The following is a 27,952-nucleotide window of genomic DNA, read 5'->3' on the forward strand; positions in this document are numbered from 1 at the left end:
TTTTTACGATTCTCTAATATTTAAAAACTTTAATAGAGTTGCTAACAGTTTTTAAGAGAGTTCAAGGGCGGCAAGGAGTCTCAAAAATATTCTAGGGAGATTCTGTTGCCATTTTAGAGCTTTTTAAGAGTCGTTGTTAAAGAATTGTGAAGAGCCTTTAACAAGGAATTTATTTATCAGTTCTCAAAAGTCCCCAAGAGGATTTTAGGACCTGTAATAGACAGGTAACCTTTTAGAACTCTTAGTCCTTAGTAGTGTTTGCAAGAAGAACCTTGAAGGGCTTTTAAGAACCCTTGGGTAGTTTGTATGAATTGAAATTTCAATTAAAATACGCGGAAAGCAAAATTTAAACGGGATTCCACTCACATTCCCCTACTCTTATAAGGAAAGCGAGTATTCCTAGCCGGGTTTAGCTCGAGTCGAGTTTTCCTACCAGCAAATATTTCGAAGTTAAACACAATGAGAAGGGAGATTGCGCGAGTGAATTTACCTGAAACAGTTTACTTGAGGGTAAATTTGGTATATTCATGAAACGAGTTTTCTACAAATGGAAACTGATCTTTAGTACCGCCGGAGACACTTCGAGAAAATTGTACTTAAAGTCTAATTTACAAATGAAAATGAAATGGAATGAATCATTTACAAGAAATTGTAACTAAAAATAACAAGTATGGCATTTTGGCACAAATGGTCCGATCACGTTGTCTTGGGGAACCCCACTGTATACTATCAGATGATCCAAATAACTCTTATGCCCGTCCTTGCATTTTGACACGTAGATCAAAACTACATTCATTAGTCTATGTTATTTCTGTCGCAATTACAGGCGGTAACGACTATAATTACTAACATCCAGTGCCATGAAAATAAAAATAATTGCAATGTCATCAACTTGAAGACACTTTGTGGAGGTTTGGAGTTTATCAGACGTGTGGATCTTTTCTTTTACAATTGCACCATTACATAATTTTGTTTATACTTAATAACAATTACAGAATGAGGTTAAATAAACTGTTAAGAGATGTAAGGGATTGTGTAATTACAATTCAAGAATTGCAATTAAATCTTCTTGAAAAGTAAATAAATAGTACCGGGCTTCACTTTGCTACACGTTTACAGAAGGGCAATTGATTTCAGCAACCGACATTTGGTACATCGCAAGTGAGGATGACGTTATTTGCAAGTCAAGCACGCACTCTTTTAAAAATAAAGTATCCAGCAACGAAAAAAAATTAGTTTATGAAAGACGACGAATATGTGGGTGGAGTGGTTTTGCAAATTACACTTATCTTCGCAATTTTAATTTGAATATAATCGACTCAAGAGGGTTCACGCAGACGGAAACATTAAAACGAAGTGCTTTTTTTTCGACGGGAGCACCTACTGTCTATTTTTCTAACGTCGTCGACTGGTCCTCGTATTTCCACACATCCTTACATCGTTTATAATTCGAAGTGTCCATTATTTTCGTGTAAGCGCGCGCCCACCGGTTTTTTACGTCGAAAAATAATGTTAAATCATGGGGGTTCCGCTTTAAGTGCAAATTAGCAAGAGTCGTTATTTTTTTGGAAAGAAAAAACGAATTTTTAAGTTCGTAGATCTTTGTGTTATGCGAATCGTTCAGAGTTCTCTGCCTTTTTCCCACGAAATCGCAATTATAGGTACCAAGGTCTCTGTATGGGTCGCAAGTGTGAAACATTGCTCAATTAGGACAATATTTCTACATTTGAATTGGCATAAAACACTAGAATGTTAATTTTCGCGATGTCGTTTTGATTTTAACCCATTTTCAAATCAAAATTACGTGATGATTTGATTGTTTGATTTTTTAAAGACTTTCTCCAGTTTAAAGGCACGGCGAGTTTTGCAATCAAATTTCATAACTAGGGAAATAGAAGGAAATTATATTGACGTTACACTCGAATACATATCTGATAAAATGGGCTAGTATTTCGCAATTGCACGATTGTCATTTTGTAAAGAAAATACACCATCTGTTCAGTGGCTTGTTGCAGAAGTAGAAGAAAATATGGTACCTGCAAAATCCAACCCTAGGGTTGGCGGCGAGACAAAGGTTTCGGGGTTTTGGAGAAATCGGTACTCACCGGCACTCAGTTAAATAAATGAAAACTTCTTTAATTAATTTCTAGGCTTCTCGACCCATTCTGATAACGTTTTTGCAACCCATTTAATTAGCTACTTGGTCGCGTTGAAATTCGGTAGTTCAATTAGTAGCGATCGCGTCCTGGAATTTTGGGCGACAGGTTATCTTATCAGGTTTACCTCCGAGTAACGAGCGACCATGGCTGTTTCTGCGCTAGGTTTAAAATAATATAGGAAATACAAGGCTATTAATTAAAAAAATTGACGGAGTTGAAATCCTAAACTATTAATTCTTCCCCCGCTTCTCCATGCCTAAGGCTGTCGGATGCTACAAAAATAGTTTATATACCTCTACGGGAACAATTAGAAACAGCTGATTTTCCTTATCAGCGGTTAAAGCGGTTCTACTTTTACCTCCTATTTCTCACTCCTAGAAGAAATAAATAAACCTTGAAGCTATGGTTTCTTAGTAACAAAGCGTCCAATTACTCGTCCATTCCATACATATCGGGTAGTCATTAAAACTGGTAGATTTTATACACGAAACGGGTGTTTCGTTACAGTTTCATACTTTGTATTTGAAGTAAGGCCAGTTTTCGGACGCTCAGGCGTGCTTTAAACGTCGATTCTGATGCAGGTATAATAACAAATTTCTGAATGAGGTTTTAAGCATCAATCAAATTTAAAATTACGTTGATTTGTTTAAATTTAGACTTTTAATTTTACATAAATGAAAAGAAATGGTACGTCATATACGACGGTGCTTTTACAGGTTACAATGTTGATTAAGAATTGTGTTTTATACAACCCTGCTTCAGTGACAATTAATTAGGAAATATAGGTGACGGATCGTGCACATTGCGATCTCATCCACGGCAACACGAAACTTCTTTTCTGGTGTATCCTTGTATTTTAAAAGTTACGAGCAAACCACAATTTTTATTAATACAACTGGTTAAGGGTCCCGCATTACTAGTAGGTTCCACCAGGAATCACGCGATACTATTGGCTTTCCTGTGGTCAAGACGCGAATTTTAAGAAGTCTAATTTTCAAACTACACATCGATTACCCTGGTAGCCTAAAACGCGAATGAATCCTAAAATCTCCCACCAAACTAATTCCCACTATTACCATTACAAAGTACTGCCCAGTTTTAATATCACGTGTAATAACCAAATCCGCCATATTATTTCATTGCGCCAATTGTAATCGTCATATTCATGAAAGCACAGAAGAAGGAGGCGCTCCTCGCAATCTTGTAATCTTCCGGAAATTGGTGTCTCCCGTATGTCTGGGGTTTGGATGAGGGGGGGGGGGGATACTTGATTGCAACTACGAATTAAGCAGTCGGCCATCTCCTATCCTGAGATATGTAAAATGTGTAATTCAGTTTTGCGTTTGAGACACCGATGCGACCAGTGTACGTGGGCCAGAGTAAGATTTTACATTCATGCTAATTTGGGTTACCAGAGTAAGCAGTGTTTAGGGAAAAAGTAAATTTGTTCTCTGAGAGATTTTCCTTGGGTAGTTAATCCGGGGAAGTTGCGATGAATAATGATATGATAATTTAATGTACAAGAAAAATAAATAAATCATTAAATGATCGACGAAAGTAGCGGCAATCGGCGGAAACCAATTTCCCTACGCGGGGAACAGTAAATAATGGGATTCGGTACCGGTATCTACGGAAAAGCAAATGCAGGAAAGCGAAACAATATCCCCCCTATAATAAATGAAACGGAAAGTAACAAAAAGCTTACCTTGCAATTAAACGGAGCGGTAGAAATTATTTTGCGGTCAACTTAATTTAAAAAAGCGTATGAATGCAAATTAAATTTACGGAAAAGCTCAAAATTACGGTACTTACAAAGGCAGAAGGATCCCCTCTAAACAACCACTTTACCTTTTCTAAAATTCGGTTATACCATGGAGGAAACGACAGTTTTTCCAGCCGACACAGAGTACTAAATATGAAAGCGTTCAAAATTATAACTTCTTTAATTAATTACGTCCTTCTCAGACGTTTTAAAAATACGGGACCGGTGTGAAAAGTTTTTTAAGGGCCCATCTAACGGATGTAATCTCGAACTTAATCGGAGGGTGTTACTGTAACCCATTCAACGAATTGCGGTTAAATATACTGACTATTTAGTCGAAATGAAATCTCCAAATTCGGCAGTCCAGTAATGCCCCTTTCTTTTTTGGAACGTGAGGTCCAGCGCGTAATCTGTTATCACGTTGATACACGACCGTGCCGGCTTAATGTTGGTTTTCGTAAATATACCATTAGAAAGCTAAAATCGATTAATAGATAATTAACGGACCTACAACTTAACAAGATTTATTCTCTCTTTTCTTATTTTCCTTAAAGGGCGGCTCTACAAATGAACCCCTAATTTCCAACTCCTAAACAGAAATAAATATTTTCGAAGCGAGAAAAACATTTAGGGCTTTTATAAAACTCATTAGCAAGAAACCGACGTGTTTATAAAAGTTTGCTTGCCTGTAACCCTTAACACAAAGATTCTCGTTTCAAAAAGATTACGCCCAGAGAACATTTGGTTCTGTACTGAAGGATTTCGCCGAAGGTAAGTTCCAATCTACAACTTCCTTCTTTGATTTTCCCGAAATATTGTCGATGTAAAACGGCCGACCGAGTTTGTTTTTTAGATCAATGTTGATCGAAGTTTAAAACTTGATTGGATCTGTGTTTTCTTAAAGATATCAATCTCTGGGCAAATTTGAAGCCGTCTGTATTGCATGTATTTTTACCATGTATGAACCCATTAGAATTGGATTAGGTAGAAAAAATAAGTTTCTGATTTAAAGTTTGTTCAAAGTTTACGTAACAAAATATAAAGGCGAGCAACGCCTTTATATGCAAAACCCGTTGCATAATGACGCGCAACCGTAGGGCTTAAAAGTGGAATTAAGAATTTATTGTTGGGGTTCTTGGAGTCGGGTTTTTTTAATGTTATTGGTACGTTTAGAGCTATCTAAGATCAACATCTTAAATTTAGGATATTTGTCCACGAAAATGCAAATTCGAGATTTTTCCATGACAAATTTAGAAAATGATACCTATGCTGCTCATATAGCTGAAGTCAAAAGATTGAATAGGATTTTTAATCCTCAATTGCAATTACAGTGCTAATTTCAAGTGAAGACCAATTGTTTATCAAAGTTTCGAAAGAAACTTGACCCATTTGATTCCAGTAAATTTATTCAACCGGAATAAACTTGGATTGCGTCAATCCACAAGGAACTCTGGGAAGGATTAACTTTTATATTTGCATAACATAAACAATACCGCAGAAAAATTTCTTTTCTAAAAATATCTCGAGCACCTCGAGGATGTTGCGGTAAGGAAGAATCCCGCAATCAGTAATCGGTCCAAAATCAAAATATTGTCACCGGCTAAAATTATAATCGAATCGCTATTCCGGGACACGGTTACATTTTAGTACGTGGAAATTGCGAGGAAATCCTGCGTTTTTTTGGGGCGCGATAAATTTTATTTATGATCCGAGTTTCGGCCAAAGTATGTATTTAGAACGTCAACACAATTGTTCGGAAGGCTTATTACTTTAATGCGAAGAAGTGAAAAATGTTTAAATCTTTACGTACATCAAACGGTTTTTTTTTGTTGCTACGACAATTTTCGGCGAATTTGTTAGACACAATTTACTGAGCATTTTGGAAAGCGAATTTTAGATGCTCGGAAAAGAAGGTCACTACGGCACATGAAATTTCTTTTAAGAAAGTCTGAGGAATCCGTTGGCTTAAAATGACCAATGTCGGAGGTCGATTTTACCTATTTTTTTAAAGATCCGATGTGATTGTGTCATTTCCAGAAGTTCGTTGGTAGCGGTTATGCAGACGTAGCTTTAAGAACGCCACTTCCGCTGTCTGAGTTTCGCATCAGCACACATCTACATAAAATGTGGAGAAACATCCCTTTTCGGTCACCACTTCGGCGACTGTCTTAGTTCTTCTGTTCTTAGCCATATTTTGGACTCATTTGGAGCAAAATTCGACGTGGAAATTATTGTGTTGGTTCAGTGTTCTTGACAAACCTATCTTTGGCATGTTAAAAGTTGTGACAACAAGAGAAATTAAACAAGATCGTATTTCATCCTATTTGCAATACTCATTCCAGTAATTAAACTTTGTACGTCAGTCGTGATGGAAGTTGTACCTCGGTCTACAGATTTGCGGTGTGAGAATTCCTTGAAACTATGCGCTATTATGTTATAATGAAATAGGCTTATGTAATATTTATATGTAAAAAATGATGGTAATTTATTATAAATAAAAGTTCTAATGACACGGTGCCATTTAATCTCATTCAGCTAATTAATTGTTTAATCTCCATGACGTTGAGGAGCGATTTCCTAACAGTATAATGAATTTCATATGAAAATAACACGAGGGGGTGTTGCGTAAGCGACTAGAAACAATTTTAAATGTTAGAAGGTAAACGAGAGCTCAAAGCTGTTTTTGGTGCTGTTTACTTACCAAATGGGGAGGCTAAATATGTGTTTGGCTTGTAGGTACTTTTCGGCAGGTTTTCGAATACTATTCTCATTAGGGTTGCACGACCATAAATAATAATGAAACTTAAATTTCACTTTTTTATGCATACGATAAGATGAATCTAAACTTTGAAGAAAACCCACCCCCTACAAGACATATATCGGAAAATTTGCTCCATACAATGCGTGTTATATTCGCCTCCGGAATTTTCTTGTAAAAATCCCGCTCCCCTTTTAACTGTCACCAAGATAAATAATAATAGTTTCGGAATATGACCGCCATTGTGTTTTCTGCAATTCATCCAATCTACAGATAGGGTACACCCCTGAACTTTTACAATGGTAAATGTTTTAGTAAAATTTTCTGGGGCCAATGTTCCAGAGGAAAATGTACCTGACACCAACAACCAATGAGAATCTGTGCTGGTGAATATGACATGAATTTTGCATGACAAGAGAGGTAGTTACGTAGAAAAAAATGCATAGTGTAACGTATAAATGTAATTACGTGATTTATTTATTTACAATTAACTACATTTTCCCTGCGACTTCGTACGTCCAATATTGAGGGATATATGATAACGGAAACCCAGCGTAAAGAATATAAAAATGTAAACTGAAATTGCAGAGTGCGACATCAACGAAAAAAGAATTTAAAAAATACAATAATCCCATCGAGCCCAATTGTGAACCTAAACCATCAGTCGAGGCACACAGAAACGCATAAACAAAATTTAATTTCAATCCGTCCCAGCCCTTTAGGAGGAGTTCAGTCACAAACACACGTACTGAAGAATTTGATATGTAAAGATTAACAATAATTATAACAGTCTTGAAAATAGTTGATTTATAAGAGTTAAAATATTATCACTCACATATGCACAATTTATAACAGCGCAAACTATTTATTACATCCACGTTGAAATTGGGATTGAACTGAAACCCAATTCGATTTGCTTATACTTGAGTGTGAATGCTCTCGAATATTCTAGAACAAGACACATCGTATTTCCCGTTCTTTATCGCCGATGACAAATCTTTCATGACGCTTCGATGCCTATCGGGATTTCTGGAATATTTTCGTCGGACCACTAACGACGATCCTTATTGTAAAGGGTGTTTTTTAGGGGTATTGAACTTTAGAATGAAATAAAACACTTAAAATATCATTTATCACTAACATATGCACAATTTATAACAGCGCAAACTATTTATTACCCAATTCGATTTGCTTATATGGCAAACTTGAGTGTTTCGAGTTCTATACAAGACACATCGTATTTCCCAGAAAGATTGCGCCACATTCGCCTTTGTTCTTTATCGCCGATGACTAATCTTTCATGACGCTTAGATATTTATCGAGATTTCTGGAATATTTTCGTCGGGCCACTGACGACGATCCTTATTGTAAAGGGTGTTTTTTTAGGGGTATTGCACTTTAAAATGAAATAAAACACTTAAAATATTATTTATCACTAACATATGTACAATTTATAACAGCGCAAACTGTTTATTACCTAATTAGATTTGCTTATATGGCAAACTTGAGTATTTCGAGTTCTATCGAATGTTCTCGAACATTCTAGAACAAGACACATCGTATTTCCCGGAAAGATTGCGCCACATTCGCCTTTGTTCTTTATCGCCGATGACTAATCTTTCATGACGCTTCGATGTCTATCGGGATTTCTGGAATATTTTCGTCGAATACATCACGATTGTTGTATATCATATATGATCATATATAAGGAGTGTATCTAAAATATTAAAATATTATGTGGATATATTTTCAAAACTTTTTTTGAAGAATCTCCATCTCGAAATTTGTTCAGACATGTTATTAGAGCTGATTATAGAAACTAAAACTTTCCTACACTAGGGGAGTGGTAAATATGATGTACATTCCTCTACCGATGTGGGGGGGGGGGGTCTACACTTATATAATGTACAAAAAATAGTCACATGAAAATATCGGTCGCGTCAGATATTGATTGTGTATATGCCGTGTCTCTGATATTGTAGGTATGTTAATCTGCCAGTTTGCATGGTGGGGGAGGCTGTACGGAAGGGTAGAAAATGGGATTTATTCGAGTATGTCAGGTATTTAGAGCGTTGTACGTATAATTTATGACACGACCGCCTATGGTTTCAGTCAATTCACATTCTTCAACTGTTGAACGCATTGAACTTTATTGACGATTTGGGTAATCGTAGATTAGATTACTTCTGTTATTCTTGAATAATTTCCTTCGTTCAAATCGTTCGGCTATTGAAATGCACACCTTTCAACACGCAGTCAGCCCACCTTACTTTAATCTGACGCGCTCGATTAAATCCCAACCAAAAACCCCCTATTGGACTCATCTACTACTAAGGAATATACTTTTTGGTTATTAGAAATCCTTATGAAAATCTTCTTTATATCCTTGCTCTTTCAAAACAATATTATGAATTTTATGAATATCTACAACCAATTCGCCGAGAAATCAATTTTTAGAATTTTCGGTAATCGCATATTTTTGGTATTACAAATAATAAGTACTCTCTAGAGATCTATTTATCAAATTCACTTCTCCATATAGATTTGCTAAGGAATTTGTTTGACAAGCTTACAAATATCTTTAGCAACCTCAAAAAAATGTTACGAATCGCCTTAACAATCTTATTAGCAATCGCCTTACGTATCTTTCTAAAGGTTAAATAACACGTGTCAATATGGTCTTCAGTTTCAAGAACTTCGGCACTGGAGTCCTTAAAATTGAAGATCGCAATTACTTGATCAATTCTAAGTTCAATTTTAAACAAATAAAATTGGAGGAAGGTCAAATTCTATTTTTCCGTCAATTTTTGGCAACTCTCATTTACTTTCTGTGTCACCAACTTACCTACTGTCAAATGATTGTTATCGTGTCTTATTCAGTAGGAACTGTGTTATGTAAAGGTGGAAACTTTATACAGTACTTTATACAGAAAATTGACAAAGAAATTGACAACTGTAACCAATTATTATAGTAGACAGTAGTTCACCTTCACTTATGGTGTGTTTCTATAATCAGTTCATCTTCATAGTAATCAGTTTGGCGTTACAAATTCCAATAAATGCGGTTCGATTTCAGCAATTGCACGTCTGATGTCTGTTGAAACAGTCTCTGGGGTTAGATCGCAAGATCTCCCTGGCCAATAATGTCGATAGTAGTAATATAGGTCCGATTCTAAATCTAAAAGTCACTAGACGCCAAAAAGTCACTAGAAAAGTAACTAGGGTTGGAACTCTGCTAGCGAAGTTTGCGCCTGTGCTAACGTCAAGGTCAAGTGGTCGAGGTTTGTGCTCGAGATAAAGTATCGGAAGTTTGCGTCCGAGCTAATGTAATTTGGTTTGCGCCTGAGTCGAGGGTTCTTATCGATGGTAGTGTACGGCCGATTCTAAATCACACTAGATGAAAATCCCCCTAGAAAAGTCACTAGAATTGAATGGTTCTGAACTGCGCTAGCGAGGTTTGTGCCTGTGCTAACGTCAAGGTCAAGGGGTCGAGGTTTGTGCCCGAGATAAAGTATCGGAGGTTTGCGTCCGAGCTAAAGTAATTTGGTTTGCGCCTGAGTCGAGGATTCTTGTCGATGATAGTGTACGGCCGATTCTAAATCACGCTAGATGAAAACCCCCCTAGAAAAGTCACTAGAATTGAGTGGTTCTGAACTGCGCTAGCGAGGTTTGCGCCTGAGCTAACGTCAAAGGTCCTGGTCATAGAAAAGTTACTAGAAGTGGGGGGAAAAGTCCCCATAAAAGTTACTAGAATTGAGTGGTTTTGAACCTCGCCAGCGTCATGAAGTTTGCGCGTGAGCTAATGTAATTTGATCGGAGGTTTGCGCCCGGGGTAAAGTAATGGCTTACCATGCATAAAATTAAACGTTGACGCCAAGAAGTGAGCTCAGTTCTCGGATTCCAAAACTTGCAAACAACCCAAGCCGCAGAGCTGGGTACACAATTACTTGACCAACACCTGAAGGGCATCGCTTGACTCGTGGTAAGCTTCTATCACAGGTAATGGCACTTATGACTTAATCGGCCCACCGCTTCAGAACAAAGTGGCTATTATCAGAATGTTCGAGAGCCAAATACAAAAACCAACAAATTTGATAATATACTCTCGTCTCGATTCCAAATATTTACTTTGAACCTCCTAAAAATTTCTGTCAATATCTCAGTGAAAATCAGAGAATGGTTTCCTGTCAAAGTTAGAGATAGGTACAGAATGCACACGAAAACAACATAATGATGACAATCCTCTGTTGAAAAAGGAAGGAGGAAAAATTACTGAAAGGGCTAGAATAGACTGAATCACCCCATCTTCAATTAATCAAACCATAGAGAAGCTGTCAAATCGTTTAATCCTGCGTTAATAAATGGAAAGATTTAAATTGAATTTCTCAAGCCCAGGAAAAGAGACATTTGAAACCGAAGCAGCTGGTGTACAAACGCTGAAATAATTAGGCAGGTATTTCGAATCAATTTGAATTTATAACTAGAGGTCGCGAACCCTGTCTGCTTTGGTATCCTCATACTTTCACTTAAATAAATTGAAAAAATTTCAAGAATTCGACATTTGATAGTGTACACCATAAATAATTAAATCGTACGCAATCGATCATAAATTTTTGAAGATCTTCGCGAAAGTGCGAGATTATGTTAATTATATAATTACTTTCTAACAACATTTTGTTTTTGGCAACGTGAAAACCTTGACCCGTTAATAAAATTTAAAAAAGGACGGTCCACTTGCGACTCTGGAAAAAAGTATAGTACGTGGAAGAGGTCGTCTATTTTCATCGCTAATAGTTTAAATTAAAGGCGCGCTTCCGTGTTCGATTTGTAGTATTTCTCGTTTTGTAATGACGTATTTTCCAATTTTTTTTCTGTTCGGCAGTGAGACGGGAAGAGGCGGCCAGCGGATAACGACGTCTCCAAATTTAGACACGGTTATGCTAAGAATAATCGCAAGCACATAGGATTACATTTTATGCAAGTGATTCACTTTTGTTGTTTTATTGGCAGTTTAGGCTCGGGTTGGTCTTTGATTTTAAAATATAAATTAACTGAATGCGGATATCGGGGTTCCTTCTTGTTCTCAATGCGGGTGTGTACGTAACAATGCAAGGACGTGTCACGTACGTGCGGAAGGTTAGGGTAAACATGATGATTACATTACACGAGGAAATTGGTACATTATGGGGTGGGGGTAAATTGAAACCGAAATGAGGCGAAACTGAAATGAATCATCTTTAATTTGTTGAACATCGTGCCAAAGTTTGAACAAACAAAAAGAAATAAAATATGTAGGAGTTTGTTAGCTGTCTAGTTTGCGTTCAAGTTACCAGGATATCAAATACGTACATAGTAAATTATATTTGGAATTTTAAGTTAGAGGAATACCACGTGAGTGAGCGCCTTGTTTTGCTTTGAGCACCGTGCATTTATTTTTCAAAAAAATAGTGAACTTAATTGTGTACAGTGATTCAAGATCAGATCATATTTCACAGAAAGAATGAATCACATTCTCTTTTATTCCTTATCGTCGATAACTAATCCTTTACCGACTTGGTGGCGCCGCGATGTTCTTGAAGGATCGCCACAATATTAAGCTAATTCCTATGGAGATTTTTACGGATATTTGTACGATTTACAAACAAATTCCAAAAACCTGATTCTGAGTGAAATTTCTAAATCGGGCTTTGAGACAAGAAGCATTAAAGTGATTAAAGTGATTTTTGAAGCATATTCACCATGAAAGTACTACTGATGAATCTTGAAGGTATCGCAGAGGAGAAATTTTTAAAAAACTTAAGGTCCAAGGTCCCTAGATACGTTGAGAGTAGGAAATTCGATAATCGAGTCCTAAGGATATTTATAAAAGGATCCTTAAGGGCCTTAGCAGACCGTTGTGGAGGTTTATAAAGTGATACCTAGTATTTCTTAGAAGACGTTTTCAACAAACAGTCGGCGGCTTCCAAGAAAATGTATAAGAACGTTCAGCAGGCTTCTGATGTGTCACAATAAAGGCCTAGGAGGTTCCTAGTGACCTAAGGAGTAATCGCGGTTTTTAAAGTTTTAAGGATACATTTTAAGGAGATTTCCGAGGGGATTCTTGTTTATTTATGGATTGAGAGATCAGAAAAGGTTAAAATTAAGAATAAATTATTTGTAATTGAGAAGAGGCAAACTGTAATGAATTCTAGCTATGAAGATCTCAAATTCTCCACAGGATTCATGCAATTGATTTAATCAAATTTCATAAACATACCTAAAGAAGAGACTTCTAAATCGATTCTTAAGTGCATTCTTATAGCCATTATTAAACTATCGACAGTTTTAGTTACAATTTTACCACTTGAGGTGATTTAAATATACGTATCCCGCGATTTATTTAAGTTTAAATTTTTCTTTAACGCGTAATGAGGAATTCGCTGGATGCACACGTTTGCTTCAATAGTCTATATAAATTTAGGTCTGCAATTCGACACTTAGAGAATTTTGAATTTTCTCAGCTTACTATGACCTAATAGGAAACCTTTTATGTATATTCAAAACCTAACTTCTCCAATCAGTAACTCGATGTAACATATGGTACGGAATATTTCACTTTACCCGAACCTCCCTTAGCATTCGAAACTACCGTTCGGAAATAAGATGACTAATTCAAAACCTAAATTCACTTTTACGTAAATCCGACGATCTCTTCCCTATGACTTAATTCCTGAGTAAATTTTTCATACTCACAATGGTGCATTAACTTAAAAATGACGATGTCTAAATTTTCGATTGGTTAATATCCCATGCACCACCAATCGCGAACGGTTGTTAATCAATCCCACCTCTGTTCAGAACCTGCACTTTCAGCAAATTCCACGTGGACTTTGGTTCGAAATATCTTTCTTAAAACGGTTGTAGTCCTATCCCTACCTCCCGCAATCGAGACGCAATTAAAGAACAAAAGTCTCATTGAAAATGCGTAAAAATGACACATATTTCGTTGACTCCAATCATCTAGATAAATTCTTTACGTTAATAAAAACCAATAATTGTTTGGGAAGTCACTTTAGAACCTTTACACTTTACGTATTTCTGCGGGAAAATCGAAAAGAGCCGCTCAACAGTTCTAAAATCTTTACGGGAACTCGTTGTTGAGAGTAGGGTCAGGGTTTTCATACAGCGGACTTACCTATTGGGCATTTGTTATGATAATGAAGCGGTCAAAAAACGACGAAGAATTTGACCATCCCACTATGCTCTTAGATTCACCCAGAAATTGAGAACAAATCTGCGCAACTGTAGTAATTTATTGTCCATTTCGGAAAGAATTAATTACGTTGTACGCTACGGTCGCGTTTATATAACTCGATGGCACAAATTGGCCGTTATTGCCGTGATGTAAACTCTTAAAACGAAAGTTCGCCAGCTGATACAAATGTCGCCGTTTAACGACGTCCCCATAACGATTATCCATTTTCTTTTCAAGCGTAATCATTTTACGCGCGTGACATTTATATTACAATAGTAAATTTCGCTAACTTAATTACGCAATTCGCTACTTTTAACGACAGAAATAAAATTCAAACGAATTAGAGCCTACGACACAATTTAAACGGCATTGACTTCCATATATGTCGACACTGAATGGACACGGCAAGAGAGGATTTTTTAAACTTCAGTAAGTGCTTCGGAGGCACGAATTACTGATGGTGATTGTTAATCTTTTCGCTTATAATCACGTACTTTACTTGGATCGCGTTATAAAATAGTCACTTTAATGACTGAGAATCTACCTTTTGTGCTCTTCTTTGGTATTTGCGGGACGTCGAGATATAGGTATGTGTTTTACTGTAATTTCACACTGAGTGGGGTGCTAAAATCATTTTGATATGTCCTTTCGATGTCACTGAATTGAATGGGGTGCGAAACATCTCGAATTGTGAAACTGTATACCATTTATCACCAACAGTTTAATGATGTGTACCAATTTTTATTTGAAATTGAAATGAGAGTGTCATCTGAGGCTGAAATAAAAAATCTTCTTGGGTCCCTTTTGTAAATGCAACAAAGTAGTTTGATTTGTACCTATCCTGCCTTTGCAGCTTTCACAAACACGTGTAATTTAGGGTATGCTGCCAAATCTGTTCCATTAATTAATCACAGCATTGTTTGATGTTTTGAACGCATGCACCAATTGATAGAAGATTTAAACAGGTTTGACATTTCTTTCGTATTAGCTATCCATAACACTTATTCTTTATAAAATGATTTACTGGTTTTGGATTTTGTACCTAACAAATTTTTCTCTGCTTCTGCAACAAGCAACTGAATGGACGGTGTTTATCTTCTCCAATCATGTTATTTACAAAGACGGTGATTTGTATAAGTCGTGACATTCTATGGCAATCATGGAATTACAGTCCACGTAATTAGAACTAGAAACTAAACCATAGGCATTTGGGAAATTAAGAGCCCTTTCCAATGATTTGGCACTCGACCTAACGTTCAATTTAAAATTGTTGAAGGGGTGGCAACCTTGCTGCGGGGATGTAAATTTGAAGTAAAAAATGTCCCCCTTGCTACAAAACTCGACATGTTTTTACGTTTTTTCCATCGACTATTTCCTTGCGAGTTATTCAGTCGGTTTCGTTTTCGTTGTTCCACCCTGTATTACTGAAAATATTATCGTTCGCGTTCACGCTCCAAATCTAATTATTTATCTAGGTTTTTACTATTGTAATTACTCCTGGTACATTTTCTTATTCAAATGATTAACACACCTCTGGATGTTAAATAAAATTTAACCCACACAAAAGAGGGGCATCAATGAACTTAAAAATTCCACTTTATAATAATTACTGAGAAAAAAATCAGCAAAATCTTTTATTTGCGTTGGTCTTTCATTCAGAGGCAAATATACAAATCGGTTCACGGAATAAACTTCCGTGGATCGACTTCTTCAGGAATGTTAAAATGACTTTGAGGATAAAATGTTTATACAAAATCCCCAAAAATACAATGCAAAAAATCTAATTAACAGACTTTTATTGATGTGTTGGGTTTTCCAATTAAGAGTTGATTCTCTCCTTTTGAAAATATTGAAACCTTGGTATATTGCTCGTTGAAAGTGAATTCTGAGAAACGGTTGATTACTCAAATTAGGAACAAACTGGGCTTCAGATTTCTCGAATTTTAATAGGTAGGGTAGGGAAATGTCAAAATTACCCAGATAATTTAGGGTTTTAACAGCCCGCAAAAACGCGAATTATTCGTCTTTAATCTTTTTACCGGTTACCATTTTATTCCGAATCTATTATCACCTCGTATACACAAGAGAGGTGCACAAATTTGATTAATAAACTTGTTCTTTATCATCACTAGCCACTTCAAATGTAGCGCAATGAAATGTGATGCACTTTAAGCACGGCTTGTAATGCCAAATCACATTAAATTTAAAACACTCACGACAATAATTTCGTCGAAAAGCGGTACAGTTTTCCCGTGGAATGAGTAATTAACTTCAACTTCGCGATAAAATATCACGTACAACTACGCGCCTTCATCTCGATCCTTTAATTGAAGATAAAATTTTCCGCGATCTAAAAATGCCGCACACCATTTACCGGCATCAACTCTGTTCTTTACACGTGCGAAGGTATAGCACACAAAGTGCATCTCTCATGCTCCACCAGAGCGGATCGTTTTTACTCTTATCCGGTGGTACACTCGGTTCTTATCTTAACGCGCTTCATTCTCTCGCATATTAGTTCTGTTCTCTTTCAATATGGAGCGGTACACATATAAATTTCTTATACCAGCATTTTTTGTAAAATTTGAAATGTGAACTACCTGTTACAAAGTTCATTTGCCTTATTTCTCTCCTTTCGACCTCCGCCCATCCGTATCCATTTGTTTCATTTTTGTTTCTTTCCTTTAATTTCTTTCACCAATATATTGCCTTCTCTTTATCTACTTTCCTCGAATTCGAATCTTACCGCCTTGCGTCCAGATTTTATCCTTATCTTCTCCATGTTTGCTTCCTCTATGTAATTTGGTGTCCTTCTGTTATCCATTTGCAATACCATCCCATTCGTTCCAACCCCATATCTTCGTTCTCTTCTCACCATTGCTGCGAAGAGGTATTTTCTTATTCTGAACTCGTTTTTGAATTTTTTCTTTCCTATTCAGAACACCTGACTCATCACCAGTTCTCCCTTTCTCCTTAATTCCCTTATTTGCGCATTTGGCTCATTATTTCGTTGTGTCTGGTGGTAATCTAAGTATTATAAGTTCTGTTACTTTCTCTACTCTTTCCTCTCTTCATTTCCATTCTATTCCCCCCCCCCCGCCCCCCATCTCATCGTCTTCGATTTTTCAGCATTTTTCTTTCACAATACCTCTCCATTCATGCCTTCATTTGTTCTACCTCTCAGACCATTATTACCGTGTTGTCAGCGTATGACAGGGACCATCCTTCTTCTCACTATGATTCCTCTACTTCACCCTGTCTTAGTATTTTCATCATATCTCTAAATTTGGGCTAAGTGGACATCTCTGTCTCAGTCTTTTTAAAATTCAGAACACTTAAGGCTCTCCAGTCTCCATATATCTCCTCTTGATTCTGTCCTTTATTTTATTATCTATTTTCCCATCCATCATTTTTCACGCTCTTTCCCTTTCCGCTGTCAAACGCTGCCTTTAAATCCATGAAGAAGACGTTCACTTTTCCGTCGTTTTTCCCTTTTTTATTCAGCCTGTGTGATACATATGTACAATCGATCATTCGTCTCCCTTTTCTGAATCCAATTTGTGTTTCATCTAACATCGTCTTTAGTCTTCTATTTGTATTTGTCCTCCACCTGCTATGTTTTTCGCTTTTCCTCTCTTTATTACCTTCCAAAAGTCCTTCTCTGTTTTTTTTGTCTGTTTTCTTATTCTTTCTGTTTCCTAATCTTTTTTCCTTACATTTTCCTTTGCACCTTCTCCTGGTCCCCAATTCCTCTGTCTTTCCTTATCTTTCATTCTCCATCGGTGTTCTGTATCTGTTTCTCTCTTCTGTACACTCTCTGTCCCACCACTCTTTTCTATTATCTCTCCCTTTCTCCCTGTATCTTCCTTCTTCCTTGTATCTTTCCATTTCTTGATCTTTTTATCTCTTCTTTTAGACTCATTTCCATCGGTTGGTGATTCGATTATAACATTAGTATCCTTTTACTTCTTCTATGATTTTTTCTTTGACTAATATGTAATCAATTACCGACTCCTATCTTCTTTCCACATATTACAATTCTTCATCCTCTCTTTCCAGTAACAGTTCCCCCTCTTTGTTGCATTTTTGACCTCTTGACTTTCGATCTTGTGTTCCTCTTCCCATCTCTTCTTATTTTCTATTTTTCCCTATTCTGGCCTTTATATATTCCCCAAATATTAGACCCTCCTCCTCCCTTTCGTGTACCATATTTTCTATTTAATTTTTTAACTATTTCAATCCTTCTCTCTTATATATAGTTATCACTGTCTGTAGGTATTCTAGGGAATAAGGAACAAAATAAAACAAAAGAATTTATAAACAAACCCAAAGCGAAGAACCGGAAGATTTTGAAGAATATTGAACTTCAAACATCTTGAAAGATTAGAAAAATACTAAGAGAAGAATTGAACAAATTTGACGGATAAGCAGAAATGAATAAATATGAGAATCCGCAGGATCACACGGATTAAAGGGTTGGGAGAATTTAAAAATGTGAAGAACCTTGGAGGAATTCGAAGAAACGGAAAAACCTAAAAAATGCAGATGATAGTTTTTATAAAACGGAAAAACCTGGAGGAAAGAATCTGAACGATCTGACAGACAGGGTAACCTAAAGGATCCAAGAGATTGGAAGAAACCGGAAAATCGAAAAAATAGAAGAAGACATTAATTAATTCAATATTTCCTCGCTAGTAATGTATCATTTTCCTGATTTTTATTTTAATAACTTTTACCCAAAATCGTCAGGAAACCTTCATTTTCATGCCTGCTTTATGTCAGGAAATTTTCGTTTCCATGACAGAGGCAGACCAGACTACTTTTCCTGCCGCCTGCCACTTCACTGTCCGCACCTGTCACTTTTCCGGCCGCACTGATCACAGCCAAATGTCTAATGACACCTGTTAATACTGACAGATTGACTTTAATCAAAAGTTCTATTAAAATTGAAATTTTATATTAAAAATGATGATTTCGGGAAAAATTTAACACATAGCTCGTCAGTAAAATGACATTCTTGACTCGGAAATTAAAGTACTCAGTCATATGCAAATCTCCTGGTCTAAATTGTAAATTCCCTTGGGTGAGACAATTCGTTTTGTCAAAAGAAACTAAAATAGCACTATTTTGCTATGGCAACCTTACCCTATCACGCCGCCTTTATTAATAAAAATTATTGAGTGTATATCATATTATTATATCGATGGCCAAGGGCCAACCATCAAGACACGCTTTGCCTTGTGCAATTATGGAAAAAATTACAAAGTTTCTGGTTCAAAGTGAACTAGTTTTTACTTTCTACCAACATGAAAAACTCTTGGTTCCATTGTTGCTACTTCGTTTTGTTAAAAGATAAGTTTAAATCGCATGATTTTCTATACCTAAGGCAACCTTACCCTACCATGCAACCTTTATTAATGATAATGAAAATTCGGGAGCGTGTTCCAAATTGTTAACGATTGTTTTCACTTTAGGGTGACAGTACTGTATAATGGTCTCAAAACAGAGAACTTAGATTGAAAAAAGAAAATTTTTAAATATGTGTCCCATGTGGTTTGACGGGTTCAGACAATTTGGTTTGATATTTCACAGCTCTTTAGAATTCAGGGTACGAATGACCAAAACAGAAATGGTATTGTGGTCCTGGCCCAAATTAATCAAATTTTAGGTCATTGTTACTAATTTATCGGACGATCTCAAAAACATTTACGTCGACCGACGACGGCCAAAACTTGAAAATTGCAAAGTTTATCGACCATGGCCCATTAAAACACGTTGATTTTTACGAAACGAGTTTTCAGACGATCTCCGTACACTCTGAAGATATAAATAGAGACCGAACATCGAAGATAAAAGGTTAATTTTAATAGCAGCAGCAGATACACTTGTAGTAGAAATCTCGCGCTGTATCATGATAATCTGTAGACTCGAGAAACTTGAATACTACGGCCCCGACACCACCGAGGAAAAACAATAAGAAAAGAATCCGAAGACCTTTAACATCAGGTGCATCTATAAATAAATGCGCGCATGAAGCTGTGGACCTTCAAGATGCCTTTAAAACTTGTTAAATTACTATACACTGTTCGGCCAAGTATGCCACAAACTAAAAACAAAAGGCGAGGCTGGTGTATACAAGTTATATTAGTTTTTGCGCTAGAATAAAATTGGGACGATTTGTTTATTTGGGTTTCCATTATACAAATGCAGCTGTTACTGAAATTTACGTCTGTTTCCGAAGGGGTTGCCCCAAAATCACGGATACGTTACCAAATCCCACAGCAACATTCTTACATTATTCTATTTGCAATTGTGGGTGAACGATTGCACTTCAAACAACAAGAAGGAAATTAATGTGAAATGATTATTGTAAAATCCCCTAATCCTGGACCGAGTAGATCCATGACGCGACTAATTTTCACCAAGCTTGAATTGGATTACCGGTTGAAAATTAATTTCGAAGAATGGTTGACGTAATTTGATTCAGCCTTTGTAATTTAGGGTTGTAACAGCAAACAGAAACTTGAATTAATTGTCTTTAATCTTTTTACCGGTAGCCGTTTTGTTCATAATTTTGTTCACACTTTATCTAAACAACTTAGGTGCACGATTTTGATTAATACACTAGCTTTTTAATCTTAACTAGCTACTCTAAATATAGCTCAATTAAACGCTTTGCATCTTGGACCCTAACGCCTTCTTGGTAATCATTTATTTTTACGCGAAAAAACGTAGCTCCAAGAATACAACGATTGAAATTGTTCGCTTGCGCTTTAAAACAAATTCGCGCAATATTTGCGGTTACAAATCACCACGCACCACGCAATGAAGTCCCCATTTTTCACACTTACACTTACCACACTTACCACTTTATATTGGTTTTAGCATGTACCAGTATCTCGACTTCGGTAATTATTTTTGCCCTTGCAAGAACGTTTCACGTACAGTACTGCGGTTAATAATTCTTTCCTATCCTTGTATGACACGAACTCGTTTAATTTCCAACTTTTCGCGATCTAAAATCGCATGGAACTTGTATCGTTTCACTTTCACGGTTCAATTACGAATTAATTTTACGCAATGTAAAATTGGCACACACAAGTAACGTGGTGTTGCTTGCAAAGTTCGGCTTATATCCTTCTCTCCCACCGAATCTTTTCTAATCTATAAAGTTCTGAAATGGAACCACCGCAACCGAAGTGTACTCTGTTTTTTATACACGCAAAGGTATAGCCTCTCTCAGGCTTTGTGGCGATGGTTTCTAGTGGCGGAAACACTGTAACGTTTCGGCTCTTATCTGCATGAACACTGTTTTCTTATCTTAACGCGCTTTATTTCTCGAATATGAGTTCTGTTCGCTTCCATTATGGAGCGGCACACGTATCAAACTTCCTATATCAGCAAATGTGTAATTTTAACGAAAAATCTGTAAAGTTTTAAGGTATGGCGAGAACTAATTTTCTTAAACAGTCGTATTTTCCAGCCGGCTAGCGCTCTCGGGTGATGACGTTCAAAATTAAAACTTCTTTCATTAATTTCTTGTCTTCTGATGACAAAAAAATCCGGGACCAGTCCCTAGAGCTGGGCAGAATACTTTCAAAAAGTATTTGAATACTAAATAGTAAATACTTTACACAAATCAAAGGTATTTGAATACTAAATACTTTTACGTCCAGCACAAGCGAACACTAGATACAGATACATAAAAAGTATTCAAATACTTTAAAAAATAAGTATTCAAATACTTTAGAATGTATTCGAATACTTTCAAAAGTATTCTAATACTGTCAAAGGTATTCGAATACTATAAAAAGTATTCCAATACTTTGAAAAGTATTCGAATACAGTAAAAAGTATTCAAATACTTCGAAATTTTTCAAACAGTTCCAAGATTGGGCTACTATTTCAAAAGTTACAGCCCTTTGAATTTTCTTTCGAAATTGGTTTCTAGTCTATAACTTTTGATTGAGAAGTCTGATCGAAAAAGTACGAATTGTTTGGATTCTACGCACCAAAATTAATAAGAAAAAGTGTTTTCCCGAGAAATTTTGGTGTAGTCGATTTTTGGTAAAAAAAAAGGAAGGTTAAGTATTCAAATACTTCTCAAAGTATTCAAATACCTTGCGAAGTATTCGAATACTAAATATTTGTGAAAGTATTTGAGTTACAAATACAAATACTGCTTCCATAAAAGTATTTAATTACAAAGTATTTGAATACTTTAAAGGATTTGAATACTAAAAACTATCTACAAAATCGAATACTGCCCAGCTCTGCCAGTCCCTCAATTAAGCGCGCTTCATTTGACACTAGACACAATCAAATCAAATAATTATACTCAACTAAATAGGGAAACTAAAATCGACTAATATGTACCTAACTAACAGAGATGAGATCCTAAAATACGTTCCCCTGCTTCCCCATGCCGAGGGCTGTGGAATGCTATAAAAATAATTGTCATATCTCTACGGGAACAGGGCTACAAACGGTAAATTAGTTACAGTATCTGTGATTTCCTTATTGGCGGCTAAAACGGCGCTACAAATTAAAGTTATTACCTACTTTTACCTTCTATTTCCAACTCCTATAAAATTCATCTGCGGAACAGTTAGACAAGGACAACAAAGCAAAACGGGTTACTTAATGTAATTAAGCCCCCTCCACCCAGGTACGATCATTAAATTGATATAAATGGCTAGAGCGAACCCTAATTAAGCGTTGTCGACAAAAAAATTTGCGGGAGAAGCCCTAAATTTTCCACAATTTTAATACATAATTTCGTCAAATTGTGAAGTTGTTACTTATATTTCATGATTAGTTTTAAGTTGGTAGGAGTGTGTATGAGTATGATATTTTTCCACGATTTCATAAACGTTAAAAAATGATGTGTAATCATACATGTGTTTCTAATTATACCATAATAGTAGTAAGGAGTTCTCTACATGTTTTACATAATTCATGTGTACATTAAGATGTTCCTTAACCCTTTTAAGTGATGAGGCGATCGATGCTGGTCACCGGCTAATACAGAAAAGGCGTTTGAAGTTAATCGGCGGTCGCTAACAAAGAGGCGATCTATGGAAGATGCGAGAGATGTCCCTTCATCTTTTTTCGAGTGATGACGCGATCGATTGCCCGTTCGCACCTCCGGATGCAGTATGGAGTCTATGGACTAAATGCCTCTCTTACTAATTTACGCCATTCTTCGATAACTTTATCCTTGTTCCTCGCCGCAATGACGCCAAACTGGCATATGATTGAATGAAACACAACATAATCTCCTTGTGCTTCTTGGCAAGCATGCACTGTATATCCATAAGCACCGTATTGTATCTGGAGGTGCCAAAGTGCTATAGTCACCGGCTGATACAGAAAAGGCGAAAGATCGACTGATAAAGTTCCCCGTCTCAATAAACATATTATTCGATTAAACGCCAAAAACAAAAAGATCCCCTCTAAACAACGGCTTCCACTTTCCACTCTGTCGGTTTATACCTTCGATACGTTCAAACAAATTAAAATTCTTTCCATGCGCCTTAAAAATACGGAACTGGTTTCAAAATTCCAGATAATTAAGAGCACTTTTTTAGATAAGGCCCAGCGTAATCGAACGCGTTTTCTGCAACTCATTTAAATGTCAGTCGTTAATTATGCTTACTCAATTGAGCGCTTTCCAACTCTAATATTCGTTAATCCAATTAACACCTGTTTAATCGAAATTTAAGTGAAATCGGTTTTTTTATCCTGGGTTTATTTAACACATGGAATCTGAAATCGGTGGTTAATTGCCTAATAAATGAAGCTGAAATTTTAAAATATTAAATCCGCGTCATTTTCCCAATGTCAGGTGCTGTCGGATGGTACAACACCAATTTACATATCCCTACGGGAACTATTTAAAAAGGGATAAATTAAAACAGCGACTACGGAAAACTTCCTTTTCGCTGTTAATTCCGATTCCTAAAACAAAACTAAATATGTTCAGAGCTGCATAATAAAGCGCTTCCACGTTGAGTCCATATACCGGGTGTTCCTCGACGCGGGTCTGAAAATAGGTATCTTTGTTACAACTCGAAAATTCTGCCACGAAATTGATCTCAATGTGATGATGATGAGCCTATTTCGCTTTCACTACGAACGTAAATTTATTTGGTGAGGGGCAGCATTTGCAAAACAATATCGTAATGGACTCAGTGGCACCCTGTATAAGTGCCTTATCTGTGAAAGCTGTTTAAAACACAAGTAATGTCTTCTTCACAAAAAAAGATGATCTCAGTTCCAATAGTCATATCTTCAGTGTAAGATAGGACCCCATGTTTTACCCTGAGGTACACCTGAAACTGGATGATTGGCATTTCAATTTAAAGATTCTTCCAGACAAATGAAAACCAAAGAGTTAATAATCTCTGAAAACTTCTGCCAGTCCACAAAAGCTTGAGTAACGTGCAAGGGCTGGGGGGAGGGAGGGGTAAGACATGCCCGGCCCGGATATCAGGTTGAAGGCACTACAAATTTACCTTTAATTCTGTAAATCCCTTAACGATTGGATAATTAGCATATGCAAATGTTTGAAATAATATTCTCCTGCATTTCGAATTACCGTCCTTTTATACTGCACCGTGAATAAATTAATGGCGCGTTTTTTTAAGTAGGTGCATCTCAAGGTCCGGTTCAATGTTCTTCGATAAAATATAAAATGCAAATAAACCGTAGAATTTTATAACTATTATAACAACAAAAACAAACTCGTGTCGCAATTCAACAAATTAAATTAGTCCGTGACAGATGCAGTTTTTCTGAGATAAAAGTCGAACGGCGCGGCGATTCGTTCCTTATTGGGATAATAATCAAAAAAGGAAGTGGATGAAACTTGGCGCCGTATTACGCGACTGTCTAATAAAGGAGAATGGGTGTGTTTCTTCGCGTAATTATAAATGAGCACTTCTGTGCCGTTTTTTTAAGCTAAAAATCTTTGGAAACGTCATCGACCTTTTCATTTAATGTTTGTAGTATTTGTGCTTGTGATTTGCGTTCGCTTGATGTTTATGACCGTGCTCGTGTTTGTGACTGTGCTTCCCCCACTCCTCGTGCTTGTGCTCGTGTCCATGGTCGTGCCCGTGTTTGTGCTCTTGGTGATGGTCATGGCTGTGCTTGTGGCCATGGTTATTCTCCTCGTGATGATCGTGCGCATGCTTTTGCTGATGATCGTGCTTGTGCTCATGGATTTGCTCATGCTTGTGCATGTGCCCCTGTTTATGCTGATGGTCGTGAACGTGCTCGTGCTTGTGGTAATGAATATCGCCATTCTTCTTCTGCACCTCGATCTGAAACCAATAACTTGCCCTTTAGAAAACAAGCGCAACCCTTACGTGAGGCTCCTGGTAATATCGACTCAGCCCCATTGGCTGTGTTTCTGACCTATCAATGCCTTGATAGTTCTGAGGCTGCCCAAAGAACTGGTCGTGAATTCGTAGGTACCGCTCGAGATTCATTTCGCCACCATCAGCTTGTAACCCAAAGGCTAGGCACACCAGAACCTGAAAACAATGACCTCAGTCTCATCACCCCCACAATCTCACCCCATACCAAAGTCCACATTTTCCCTCGCGCTGTTAAACAAACAACTGATTGATTACATGTCAAATGTAAGCTTATATAGTAAGATAACAATTAGAATTCCTTTCACAAGATTGATTTTAATTGTAATATTTACATATAATCGAAACTGAATATTTTAATTAATATGAATTCCGCGAAGATTAATGGATCTGGTGAATGAAGAACATTAATTACGTAGAAAGTTATAAAAAACCGATTCTCTTTTATGAATAATCAATTTCGACAGGAAAAGACTGGTTTTCATGTTGAGGCTGCCGATAAAATTATGCAAAAAGACATCCCAGTGTAATAACCCTTTTTCTTCATACTTAGCGGGCGATTTATTAAAAAGATCTTAACACGTCGTTTCTATTGAACTTCTATTGAGATTTATCGATATCGGTGGAGGGCAATAAAGATTTTATTGCGCTTCGTAATGTTACAATAAATTGATTTTAATAACGATTACTTAGCTAATTGCTGAATTACGATTTCTTTATGGAATACGCAGACAAAGTTGCATCCCTATTCTTAAATACATTGTAAGTAAATAGGTTCATCCTGCTTTTATCATATTTATATATTTGTTTAAACAAAACCCCAATCAGGAAAACAGCGCAAACACACAAGGAAATCTGCCAAATGAAAGACTTACACATAATGTGACTTGAAATCTGTTTCCAGTACTCCCAATTTTTGTGTCTTGACCCCAAGGTTCTAAAATTTCAGCCGCCCTTATTCTTATCCTGAATGCTTTGGCTCTTCTCTATATGTATTGTCGCCCTCTATCACCCAACATGTTTCCATTCATTATTCTCCATCTTTATCTGTTGCTGTTCATCATTAAATCTCTATTCTAGAGTTTATTTTTGCTCCCAATATAACCCTTTTTCTTTCTTAGATTTTTTCCCTGTGTTTATAAATCCTTGTCACTCTCATCCTTTTTCTCCCACCTCCATCTTTCTCTATTTCTTTTATGCCCTTCGTCTCGTCTATTCCTTTTCCCCATTTTTTACTGTTGTTATTATATCACGTTTTGCTCCCTTTTTTATCCCTGGTTGTGAATTGGTTTTCCCATGTGAACTATGTTATTCACGTTTCCAGTTTTTCTTTTTGCTTTTGTTATTGCTCTTTCTTTTTCAACATTTGTTTATTCACTGGAATAATTTACCAAGGTTCTTCAATATGAGCATGTTAATTTTACACTTATAATCTCAGGGTTTTAACAGTTAGCAAAAGCAGTAATTATGGATTAGAGAGAGAGATTAGAATCTCATTATCGGCGCATACAAATATGATAGGTTTCACAAATTTGGTTACACAAGTTGTTTTTTTTTATCGCAATCGCAATCACTACTCCAAATCTAAACGCAATGAACGTTCCGCACCTTGGACCACAACACTTTCGTGGTAAAGTTTATTTAAGTGCTATCACGCTAATGCAATAACACGAAAATCTTCTCTTATGTAAATACGCCTCTTTATATTAGTTTTACTTAAAGGCAATTCGGAATGGATTTAAATGCACCCACGACAATAGTTTCGTCGAAATGGTAGCACAGTTTTCTATTGTAATGCGGGATTTAACTTCAACCTTCATGGTAAAAAATCACGTGCGATATGTCGATACGCGGCGGTTTAAAATCTTTCGTATATCTCGATTATACGAATTCGTCTTGCCACTTTCAGTTAAATTGAAACGTTACGCGATCTAAAATGCCGCGTTCGACTTACTAAGTTCCTTCTCTCCAATTTTTACTGATGTCTTCGCTGAGCTCGGATACCGTAACAACCCTAACGCAAAACAAGATTTAACTACGTTTTTTGTACATGCGAAGGTGTAGCAGAAAAGTCGCCCCTCATGGTCCGTCAGAGCCGTTCTTCCCATTCTCTAGAATTTTAGTCTTTTCTTTTTTCACCTATTACAAAAAGGTTCTCCTCTTCAACAGATCAGTGAAATTCGCTGTTATCTGCCTACGTTCTAAACTTGCTATTCCTTAATCCGGGCCTGTTTCTTTTTCTATTTATTTCATGTTATCGTTATCATGTGATACCATAAGCCTCTGTGCTCTCATAAACATAGAAATAGGTAAGAAGGGCATTCGGACATTGCAGACAGCATGAAGCTCTATGAACTGGTCAAATGAGGAACCAAGCGGAAGCCAATAGGGCCGGATTCCTTCTGTGGACTGCACAAAAAACGCATAAAAGACGCCCTAAACCAATGGGAGGAGATGAATGGGATCCAAAACTGGCAGAGGGTACAAGGACAACAGGCCAAAAAGCTAAGGAAGCTTAATTTTCGTCATAATCGATATTTTTGCTACCGATACGGTGGAATTTAGTTGCTTCAAACTCTTTCCCAAATTTTACCAGGAATCGTAATGCCGAGCTAGTATTTGTAACCCAATAGCACCAATTAAGAAGACAAAATATATAAA

The 27,952-nt window shown here is 36.6% G+C and overlaps 2 protein-coding genes across 8 annotated transcripts in view; one reads left to right on the forward strand and one right to left on the reverse strand.

Annotated features, from left to right (window-relative positions):
- Positions 1-27,952, forward strand: part of LOC116177635 — an 84,912-nt gene that overhangs the window by 41,548 nt on the left and 15,412 nt on the right. Inside the window, exon 1 of one of the 7 annotated variants that reach the window (XM_031496646.1) lies at positions 14,291-14,500. The exons of the other annotated variants lie outside the window; for them this stretch is intronic. Within the exon in view, the coding sequence (XP_031352506.1) occupies positions 14,442-14,500 (59 nt within the window). The 5' untranslated portion in view covers positions 14,291-14,441. Of the gene's footprint in view, positions 1-14,290; positions 14,501-27,952 lie in introns of those variants that run through there. 7 annotated transcript variants of the gene reach the window in all.
- Positions 24,625-25,516, reverse strand: LOC116177638 (uncharacterized histidine-rich protein DDB_G0274557-like). Its single transcript, XM_031496654.1, has 3 exons — positions 25,500-25,516; positions 25,283-25,450; positions 24,625-25,237 (listed from the first exon to the last, which is right to left on the reverse strand). The coding sequence occupies exons 1-3, from the start codon at positions 25,509-25,511 to the stop codon at positions 24,911-24,913; spliced, it is 507 nt and encodes a 168-aa protein (XP_031352514.1). The 5' UTR covers positions 25,512-25,516; the 3' UTR covers positions 24,625-24,910.

Source organism: Photinus pyralis, unplaced genomic scaffold, assembly GCF_008802855.1.
Source record: "Photinus pyralis isolate 1611_PpyrPB1 unplaced genomic scaffold, Ppyr1.3 Ppyr1.4_LG8, whole genome shotgun sequence".
NCBI classification, from domain to species: Eukaryota; Metazoa; Arthropoda; class Insecta; order Coleoptera; family Lampyridae; genus Photinus; species Photinus pyralis.

Bases quoted from the DNA above. Each gene is read 5' to 3' on its own strand.
- LOC116177638 (XM_031496654.1), bottom strand. The intron at 25,238-25,282 runs GTAAGGGTTGCG...TATTGGTTTCAG, and splicing joins GATATTACCAGGAGCCTCAC to ATCGAGGTGCAGAAGAAGAA.